We start from the raw sequence: 11,033 nt of genomic DNA, 5'->3' as shown, positions 1-11,033 counted from the left end.
TGTGTGTGTGTGTGTGTGTGTGTGTGTGTGTGTGTGTGTGTGTGTGTGTGTGTGTGTGTGTGTGTGTGTGTGTGTGTGTGTGTGTGTGTGTGTGTGTGTGTGTGTGTGTGTGTGTGTGTGTGTGTGTGTGTGTGTGTGTGTGTGTGTGTGTGTGTGTGTGTGTGTGTGTGTGTGTGTGTTCAATAAGAAGACGTATGTGTATGAATTAGGGATAACCCTCAGGCGGTTTCACTCAAAGCAACTCCAGAATTTTACACACTTATGCAAGAGATTGTAGAGCTGGTTCCAAACGGTCTTCCTCCCCTACCGTTGTCTCCCTAATCTTTCTCCCCTCCCTCCCTCCCTCCCTCCCTCCATTTTACCTTTCACTTGTTCCTTATCCCCCTCCCTCCCTCCCCCTCCCTCCCTCCGTTCCTTATCCCCCTCCCTCCCTCCGTTCCTTATCCCCCTCCCTCCCTCCCTCTGTTCCTTATCCCCCTCCCTCTCTCCCTCCCTCCGTTCCTTATCCCCTCCCTCCCTCCGTTCCTTATCCCCTCCCTCCCTCCCTCTGTTCCTTATCCCCCTCCCTCCCCCCCTCTCTCTTATTTTCAGAAACAGCTGAGAGCTGAATATCTCTTATCTTATCTTTTACCTTTCACTTGTTCCTTATCCCCCTCCTCCCTCCCTCCGTTCCTTATCCCCCTCCTCCCTCCCTCCGTTCCTTATCCCCCTCCCTCCCTCCCTCCATCCATCCCCCTCCCTCCCTCCCTCCCTCCGTTCCTTATCCCCCTCCCTCCGTTCCTTATCCCCCTTCCCTCCCTCCGTTCCTTATCCCCCTCCTCCCTCCCTCCGTTCCTTATCCCCCTCCCTCCCTCCCTCCATCCATCCCCCTCCCTCCCTCCGTTCCTTATCTCCCTCCCTCCCTCCGTTCCTTATCCCCCTCCCTCCCTCCGTTCCTTATCCCCCTCCCTCCCTCCGTTCCTTATCCCCCTCCCTCCCTCCCTCCGTTCCTTATCCCCCTCCCTCCCTCCGTTCCTTATCCCCCTCCCTCCCTCCGTTCCTTATCTCCCTCCCTCCCCCTCCCTCCCTCCCTCCCTCCGTTCCTTATCCCCCTCCCTCCCTCCGTTCCTTATCTCCCTCCCTCCCCCTCCCCCTCCCTCCCTCCCTCCGTTCCTTATCCCCCTCCCTCCCTCCGTTCCTTATCTCCCTCCCTCCCTCCCTCCCTCCCTCCCTCCCTCCCTCCCCCTCCCTCCCTCCCTCCCTCCCTCCCTCCGTTCCTTATCTCCCTCCCTCCCCCTCCCTCCCTCCCTCCCTCCCCCCCCTCCCTCCCTCCCTCCCTCCCTCCCCCCCCCTCCCTCCCTCCCTCCCTCCCTCCCTCCCCCTCCCTCCCTCCCTCCCTCCCCCCCCTCCCTCCCTCCCTCCCTCCCCCTCCCTCCCTCCGTTCCTTATCTCCCTCCCTCCCCCCCCTCCCTCCCTCCCTCCCTCCCTCCCTCACCTGTTCCAGAATAGTCTTTCTCTTCTTGTTATCTGTCACTGCAGACAGCTGCATATCTCCCATCTTCTTCATCTTCTCGTCCATGTCTATCTTCTGCTCCAGTTTCCTGATCTCTGTCCTTAGCAACCGCACCGTATCCTCCCGGTGATGTTGCCTAGCAACGGCAGCCGCGCACGCTGAGTGGATCGCCGTGATCCAATTCTCCAGTTCCGTCTGGCCCGACGTCTGGGGCAGATGGGGGAAGGATTTTAGTGTGACACATCATATGTGGATGATGTATAAGGGGGGGAAACATTAAGGTGTTACACTGGATGTGTGTCTCTGTCATCTAGTTCTCGAGTTCTATCTGGCCCAACACCTGGGGGAGGGGGCAGAGGGGAAGGGTTTTAGAGTGACACATCATACGGGTAAGGGAGGGGGGGTAGATCTGTTAAGACCACAGAATGATTGAAGGGGAATTTATTTTGGTGTGACACCTCAGGGACAATGGAGGACAGAATGCACAGTGGGTTTTAAATAGGGAAGGATTTTAGTGTGACACCTCAGGGACACTGGAGAACAGAATGCACAGTGGGTTTTAATAGGGAAGGATTTTAGTGTGACACCTCAGGGACACTGGAGAACAGAATGCACAGTGGGTTTTAATAGGGAAGGATTTTAGTGTGACACCTCAGGGACACTGGAGAACAGAGTGCACAGTGGGTTTTAATAGGGAAGGATTTTAGTGTGACACCTCAGGGACCATAACCACAATGACACATGACAGCTAGCTCTGATACAAGGAAATGTCAAACACACACGCTAACGCTGACGCAGGCACGCGTAAGCCCCCCCCCCCCCACCTCTACTACCTGGAAGAGAAATGCATCCCCTAGAGAGTTGCTGAGGCAGAAGACAAAGTCCTTCTTGGGGTGTTCTGGTACGGCCTGAAGGATACTGTACTCAGCCCACACCGCGTGTTTAGGAACACTATGATGGTCGATCCCCGACCGCCCGTCAGTCTCGTACAGGAACAGAGTGCATCCTGGGATATGGGAGGGGGGGGGTAGGAAAAATGTTAGATGTTTTATACTAAGGTTATACAGAGAGGAAACACCAACTGGGATGTTTAATTTCACTGAGATGTTTATTTTAACTGAGATGTTTCATTTAACTGAGATGTTTCATTTAACTGAGATGTTTCATTTAACTGAGATGTTTATTTTAACTGAGATGTTTAATTTAACTGAGATGTTTCATTTAACTGAGATGTTTCATTTAACTGAGATGTTTATTTTAACTGAGATGTTTAATTTAACTGAGATGTTTAATTTAACTGAGATGTTTAATTTAACTGAGATGTTTCATTTCACTGAGATGTTTCATTTAACTGAGATGTTTTATTTAACTGAGATGTTTAATTTCACTGAGATGTTTCATTTAACTGAGATGTTTAATTTTACTGAGATGTTTAATTTTAACTGAGATGTTTATTTTAACTGATATGTTTAATTTAACTGAGATGTTTAATTTAACTGAGATGTTTAATTTAACTGAGATGTTTAATTTCACTGAGATGTTTAATTTAACTGAGATGTTTAATTTCACAGTGATGTTTTATTTAACTGAGATGTTTAATTTCACTGAGATGTTTAATTTAACTGAGATGTTTAATTTCACTGAGATGTTTCATTAAACTGAGATGTTTCATTAAACTGAGATGTTTTATTTAACTGAGATGTTTAATTTAACTGAGATGTTTAATTTCACTGAGATGTTTCATTAAACTGAGATGTTTTATTTAACTGAGATGTTTAATTTAACTGAGATGTTTAATTTCACTGAGATGTTTCATTAAACTGAGATGTTTTATTTAACTGAGATGTTTTATTTTAACTGAGATGTTTAATTTCAGACACAGTCTCAACTACATCTCAACCTAGTAGACAGCACAGGCTCTGTGTTGGCAGGGAAACTCTTTTACACCTTCTGATTAGGGCTGAAATGGAACCCTATTCACTATATATATATATATATATTATTTATTTCACCTTTATTTAGCCAGGTAAGCTAGTTGAGAACACCTTTATTTAGCCAGGTAAGCTAGTTGAGAACACCTTTATTTAGCCAGGTAAGCTAGTTGAGAACACCTTTATTTAGCCAGGTAAGCTAGTTGAGAATACCTTTATTTAGCCAGGTAGGCTATTTGAGAAGACCTTTATTTAACCAGGTAAGCTAGTTGAGAACACCTTTATTTAGCCAGGTAGGCTAGTTGAGAAGACCTTTATTTAGCCAGGTAAGCTAGTTGAGAACACCTTTATTTAGCCAGGTAGGCTAGTTGAGAAGACCTTTATTTAGCCAGGTAAGCTAGTTGAGAACACCTTTATTTAGCCAGGTAAGCTAGTTGAGAACAAGTTCTCATTTGCAATTGCAACCTGGCCAAGATAAAGCATAGGAGTGTGAACAGACAACAACACAGAGTTACACGTGGAGTAAAACAAACATACAGTCAATAATACAGTAGAAAAATAAGAAAACAAAGACTATACACAGTGAGTGCAAATGAGGTAAGTTAAGGAAATAAATAGGCCATGGTGACGAAGTAATTACAATATAGCAATTAAACACTGGAATGGTAGATGTGCAGCAGATTAATGTGCAAGTAGAGATATTGGGGTGCAAAAGGAGCAAAATAAATAAAATAAAAAACAGTATGGGGATGAGGTAGTTGGCTGGGCTATTTACAGATGGACTATGTTCAGGTGCAGTGATCTGTGAGCTGCTCTGACAGCTGGTTCTTAAAACTAGTGAGGGAGATACGAGTCTCCAGCTTCAGTGATTTTTGCAGTTCGTTCCAGTCAGTGGCAGCAGAGAACTGGAAGGAAAGGCGACCAAAGGAGGAATTGGTTGAAGGGGTGACCAGTGAGATATACCTGCTGGAGCGTGTGCTACGAGTGGGTGATGCAATGGTGACCAGTGAGCTGAGATAAGGTGGGGCTTTACCTAGCAGGGTCTTGTAGATGACATGTAGCCAGTGGGTTTGGCGACGAGTATGAAGCGAGGGCCAGCCAACGAGAGCGTACAGGTCACAGTGGTGGGTAGTGTATGGGGCTTTGGTGACAAAACGGATGGCACTGTGATAGACTGCATCCAGTTTGTTTAGTAGAGTGATGGAGACTATTTTATAGATGACATCGCCGAAGTCAAGGATCGGTAGGATGGTCAGTTTTACGAGGGTATGTTTGGCAGCATGAGTGAAGGAAGCTTTGTTGCGAAATAGGAAGCCGATTCTAGATTTCATTTTTGATTGGAGATGCTTAATGTGAGTCTGGAAGGAGAGTTTACAGTCTAGCCAGACACCTAGGTATTTGTAGTTATCCACGTATTCTAAGTCAGAGCCGTCCAGAGTAGTGATGCTTATTCTTATATAGTGCACTACTTTAGACCAGAGCCCTATGGCACCCTATTCCCTATATAGTGCACTACTTTAGACCAGAACCTATAGGGCTAAGTAGAGTATTGTAGTATGTCTTTAGCAGAGGAGGGGGGAGACAGGGATGTTAACAGAGGAGAGAGACAGGGATGTTAACAGAGGAGAGAGACAGGGATGTTAGCAGAGGAGAGAGACAGGGATGTTAACAGAGGAGAGAGACAGGGATGTTAGCAGAGGAGAGAGACAGGGATGTTAGCAGAGGAGACAGACAGGGATGTTAACAGAGGAGAGGAGAGAGACAGGGATGTTAACAGAGGAGAGGAGAGAGACAGGGATGTTAACAGAGGAGAGGAGAGAGACAGTGATGTTAACAGAGGAGAGGAGAGAGACAGGGATGTTAACAGAGGAGAGGAGAGAGACAGGGATGTTAGCAGAGGAGAGGAGAGAGACAGGGATGTTAACAGAGGAGAGGAGAGAGACAGTGATGTTAACAGAGGAGAGAGACAGGGATGTTAGCAGAGGAGAGAGACAGGGATGTTAACAGAGGAGAGAGACAGGGATGTTAACAGAGGAGAGAGACAGGGATGTTATCAGAGGAGAGAGACAGGGATGTTAACAGAGGAGAGAGACAGGGATGTTAACAGAGGAGAGAGACAGGGATGTTAACAGAGGAGAGAGACAGGGATGTTAACAGAGGAGAGAGACAGGGATGTTAACAGAGGAGAGAGACAGGGATGTTATCAGAGGAGAGAGACAGGGATGTTAACAGAGGAGAGGAGAGAGACAGGGATGTTATCAGAGGAGAGAGACAGGGATGTTAGCAGAGGAGAGAGACAGGGATGTTAACAGAGGAGAGAGACAGGGATGTTAACAGAGGAGAGAGAGAGACAGGATGTTAACAGAGGAGAGAGACAGGGATGTTAACAGAGGAGAGAGACAGGGATGTTAACAGAGGAGAGAGACAGGGATGTTAACAGAGGAGAGAGACAGGGATGTTAACAGAGGAGAGGAGAGAGACAGGGATGTTAACAGAGGAGAGAGACAGGGATGTTAACAGAGGAGAGGAGAGAGACAGGGATGTTAACAGAGGAGAGGAGAGAGACAGGGATGTTAACAGAGGAGAGAGACAGGGATGTTATGTTAACAGAGGAGAGAGACAGAGAGAGAGACAGGGATGTTAACAGAGGAGAGAGACAGGGATGTTAACAGAGGAGAGGAGAGAGACAGGGATGTTAGCAGAGGAGAGAGACAGGGATGTTAACAGAGGAGAGAGACAGGGATGTTAACAGAGGAGAGGAGAGAGACAGGGATGTTAACAGAGGAGAGAGACAGGGATGTTAACAGAGGAGAGGAGAGAGACAGGGATGTTAACAGAGGAGAGAGACAGTTAACAGAGGATGATGTTAACAGAGGAGAGGACAGGGATGTTAACAGAGGAGAGGAGAGAGACAGGGATGTTAACAGAGGAGAGAGAGATGTTAACAGGGATGTTAACAGAGGAGAGAGAGACAGGGATGTTAACAGAGGAGAGGAGAGAGACAGGGATGTTAACAGAGAGGAGAGAGACAGGGATGTTAACAGAGGAGAGGAGAGAACAGAGGAGAGAGACAGGGATGTTAACAGAGGAGAGAGAGAGACAGGGATGTTAACAGAGGAGAGAGAGACAGTGATGTTAACAGAGGATGTTAACAGAGGAGAGGAGAGAGACAGGGATGTTAACAGAGGAGAGAGACAGGGATGTTAGCAGAGGAGAGGAGAGAGACAGGGATGTTAACAGAGGAGAGGAGAGAGACAGGGATGTTAACAGAGGAGAGGAGAGAGACAGGGATGTTAACAGAGGAGAGAGACAGGGATGTTAACAGAGGAGAGAGACAGGGATGTTAACAGAGGAGAGGAGAGAGACAGGGATGTTAACAGAGGAGAGAGACAGGGATGTTAACAGAGGAGAGAGACAGGGATGTTAGCAGAGGAGAGAGACAGGGATGTTAGCAGAGGAGAGACAGGGATGTTAACAGAGGAGAGAGACAGGGATGTTAACAGAGGAGAGGAGAGAGACAGGGATGTTAACAGAGGAGAGGAGAGAGACAGGGATGTTAGCAGAGGAGAGAGACAGGGATGTTAACAGAGGAGAGGAGAGAGACAGGGATGTTAGCAGAGGAGAGAGACAGGGATGTTAACAGAGGAGACAGGGATGTTAACAGAGGAGAGGAGAGAGACAGGGATGTTAGAGACAGGGATGTTAGCAGAGGAGAGAGACAGAGTTAACAGAGGAGACAGGGATGTTAACAGAGGAGAGAGACAGGGATGTTAACAGAGGAGAGGAGAGACAGGGATGTTAACAGAGGAGAGAGACAGGGATGTTAACAGAGGAGAGGAGAGAGACAGGGATGTTAACAGAGGAGAGAGACAGGGATGTTAACAGAGGAGAGGAGAGAGACAGGGATGTTAACAGAGGAGAGGAGAGAGACAGGGATGTTAACAGAGGAGAGAGACAGGGATGTTAACAGAGGAGAGGAGAGAGACAGGGATGTTAACAGAGGAGAGAGACAGGGGATGTTAACAGAGGAGAGCAGAGACACAGGGATGTTAACAGAGGAGAGAGACAGGGATGTTAACAGAGGAGAGAGACAGGGATGTTAACAGAGGAGAGGAGAGACACAGGGATGTTAACAGAGGAGAGGAGAGACACAGGGATGTTAACAGAGGAGAGAGACAGGGATGTTAACAGAGGAGAGAGACAGGGATGTTAACAGAGGAGAGGATGTTAACAGAGAGAGAGACAGGGATGTTAACAGAGGAGAGGAGAGAGACAGGGATGTTAACAGAGGAGGGAGAGAGACAGGGATGTTATGTTAACAGAGAGGAGAGATGTTAACAGAGGAGAGAGACAGTGATGTTAACAGGGAGAGGAGAGACAGGGATGTTAACAGAGAGGAGAGAGATGATGTAACAGAGGATGGGATGTTAACAGAGGAGAGGAGAGAGACAGGGATGTTAGCAGAGGAGGACAGTGATGTTAGCAGAGAGGAGGAGAGAGACAGGGATTTAGCAGAGGAGAGGAGAGAGACAGGGATGTTAAGAGAGGGAGAGAGACAGGGATGTTAACAGAGGAGAGGAGAGAGACAGGGATGTTAACAGAGGAGAGGAGAGAGACAGGGATGTTAACAGAGGAGAGGAAAGAGACAGGGATGTTAACAGAGGAGAGGAGAGAGACAGGGATGTTAACAGGATAATGTTAACAGAGGAGAGTTAGCAGAGGAGAGAGACAGGGATGTTAACAGAGGAGAGGAGAGACAGGGATGTTAACAGGGAGAGAGACAGGGATGTTAGAGATAACAGAGGAGAGGAGAGAGACAGGGATGTTAGCAGAGGAGAGAGACAGGGATGTTAACAGAGGAGGATGTTAATGTTAACAGAGGAGAGGAGAGAGACAGGGATGTTAGCAGAGGAGAGGAGGATGTTAACAGAGGAGAGAGAGAGAGACAGGGATGTTAACAGAGGAGAGAGACAGGGATGTTAACAGAGGAGAGACAGGGATGTTAACAGAGGAGAGAGACAGGGATGTAGAGAGAGAGACAGGGATGTTAACAGAGGAGAGAGACAGGGATGTTATCAGGATGTTATCAGAGGAGAGAGACAGGGATGTTAGGATGTTAGCAGAGGATGTTAGCAGAGGAGAGAGACAGGGATGTTAACAGAGGAGAGGAGAGAGACAGGGATGTTAACAGAGGAGAGGAGAGAGACAGGGATGTTAAGAGGAGAGAGACAGGGATGTTAACAGAGGAGAGGAGACAGGGATGTTAACAGAGGAGAGGAGAGACACAGGGATGTTAACAGAGGAGAGAGACAGGGATGGATGTTAACAGAGGAGAGGAGAGAGACAGGGATGTTAGCAGAGGAGAGGAGACAGGGATGTTAACAGATGAGAGGAGAGAGACAGGGATGTTAACAGAGGAGAGGAGAGACAGGGATGTTAACAGAGATAAGAGGATAGGATGTTAGAGGAGAGAGACAGGGATGTTAGAGATGTTAGCAGAGGTTTAGAGAGAGGAGAGAGACAGGGATGTTAGCAGAGGAGAGAGACAGGGATGTTAACAGAGATAGAGAGACAGGGATGTTAGAGGAGAGGAGAGAGACAGGGATGTTAACAGAGGAGAGAGACAGGGATGTTAACAGAGGAGAGAGACAGGGATGTTATCAGAGGAGAGAGACAGGGATGTTAACAGAGATGTTAAGAGGAGAGAGACAGGGATGTTAGCAGAGGAGAGAGACAGGGATGTTAACAGGGAGAGAGACAGGGATGTTAGGATGTTAAGAGGAGAGAGACAGGGATGTTAACAGAGATGTTAACAGGGAGAGGAGAGAGACAGGGATGTTAACAGAGATGTTAACAGAGGAGAGGAGAGAGACAGGGATGTTAACAGAGATGTTAACAGAGGAGAGAGACAGGGATGTTAACAGGGATGTTAACAGAGGAGAGGAGAGAGACAGGGATGGTGTTAACAGAGGAGAGAGAGAGAGACAGGGATGTTAACAGAGGAGAGAGACAGGGATGTTAACAGAGGAGAGAGACAGGGATGTTAACAGAGGAGAGGAGAGACAGGGATGTTAACAGAGGAAGAGAGGGATGTTAACAGAGGAGAGGAGAGACAGGGATGTTAACAGAGGAGAGGAGAGACACAGGGATGTTAGCAGAGGAGAGACACAGGGATGTTAACAGAGGAGAGAGACAGGGATGTTAACAGAGGAGAGACACAGGGATGTTAACAGAGGAGAGACACATGGATGTTAACAGAGGAGAGGAGAGACACAGGGATGTTAACAGAGGAGAGGAGAGACACAGGGATGTTAACAGAGGAGAGGAGAGACACAGGGATGTTAACAGAGGAGAGAGACAGGGATGTTAACAGAGGAGAGAGACAGGGATGTTAACAGAGGAGAGAGACAGGGATGTTAACAGAGGAGAGAGACAGGGATGTTAGCAGAGGAGAGAGACATGGATGTTATCAGAGGAGAGGAGAGAGACAGGGATGTTATCAGAGGAGAGGAGAGAGACAGGGATGTTATCAGAGGAGAGGAGAGAGACAGGGATGTTATCAGAGGAGAGGAGAGAGACAGGGATGTTAGCAGAGGAGAGGAGAGAGACAGGGATGTTAACAGAGGAGAGAGACAGGGATGTTAGCAGAGGAGAGAGACAGGGATGTTAACAGAGGAGAGAGACAGGGATGTTAACAGAGGAGACAGACAGGGATGTTAGCAGAGGAGAGAGACAGGGATGTTATCAGAGGAGAGGAGAGACACAGGGATGTTAACAGAGGAGAGAGACAGGGATGTTAACAGAGGAGAGAGACAGGGATGTTAGCAGAGGAGACAGACAGGGATGTTAACAGAGGAGAGGAGAGACACAGAGAGAGATACAGACAGAGAGAGACAGAGAGACAGAGAGAGAAAGGGGGAGAGACAGAGAGACGGAGAGAGATACAGACAGAGAGAGAGAGAGACATAGAGAATTGAATTGAATTGAGAGAGAGAGACAGACAGAGAGACGGAGAGAGATACAGACAGAGAGACGGAGAGAGATACAGACAGAGAGACAGAAAGAGAGAGAGATAGACAGAGAGTCGGAGAGAGATACAGACAGAGAGACACACAGAGAGAGAGACAGAGAGACAGAGAGAGAGGGACAGAGTGACAGAGAGAGACAGACAGACAGACAGACAGACAGACAGACAGACAGACAGACAGACAGACAGACAGACAGACAGACAGACAGACAGACAGACAGACAGACAGACAGACAGAGGGACAGAGGGACAGACAGACAGACAGACAGACAGACAGACAGACAGACAGACAGACAGACAGACAGACAGACAGACAGACAGACAGACAGACAGACAGACAGACAGACAGACAGACAGACAGACAGACAGACAGACAGACAGACAGACAGACAGACAGACAGGTGACAAGAAAGGAAATCTAAAGACAGACAGAGAGAGAGAGGTGAGTGGGTAGGACATCTAAAGGTAAGGGTTAAGGTTAGGATAAGGGTTAGGATAAGGGATAGGATAATGGATAGGATAAGGGTTAGGATAATGGATAGGATAAGGGTTAGGATAAGGGATATGATAATGGATAGGATAA

At 47.6% G+C, this 11,033-nt stretch overlaps 1 protein-coding gene across 3 annotated transcripts in view; it reads right to left on the bottom strand.

Moving 5' to 3' along the window:
• tiam1a (TIAM Rac1 associated GEF 1a) overlaps window positions 1-11,033 on the bottom strand; it is a 219,818-nt gene that overhangs the window by 128,888 nt on the left and 79,897 nt on the right. For all 3 annotated transcript variants that reach the window (XR_006833819.1, XM_046316758.1, XM_046316759.1), the window contains exons 7-8: window positions 2,326-2,498; window positions 1,475-1,699 (exon numbers count right to left, since the gene is read on the bottom strand). Coding sequence is in view for 2 of the 3 variants with exons in the window: in XM_046316758.1 (XP_046172714.1) it covers window positions 1,475-1,699; window positions 2,326-2,498 (398 nt within the window). In the remaining variant the exon portion in view is untranslated. The remainder of the gene's footprint in view (window positions 1-1,474; window positions 1,700-2,325; window positions 2,499-11,033) is intronic.

The sequence above is a fragment of the Oncorhynchus gorbuscha genome, linkage group LG20 (genome assembly GCF_021184085.1).
Source record: "Oncorhynchus gorbuscha isolate QuinsamMale2020 ecotype Even-year linkage group LG20, OgorEven_v1.0, whole genome shotgun sequence".
NCBI lineage: Eukaryota > Metazoa > Chordata > Actinopteri > Salmoniformes > Salmonidae > Oncorhynchus > Oncorhynchus gorbuscha.
The sequence above is the reverse complement of the archived record's forward strand: the minus strand, read 5'-3'. Positions and strand labels throughout refer to the sequence as shown.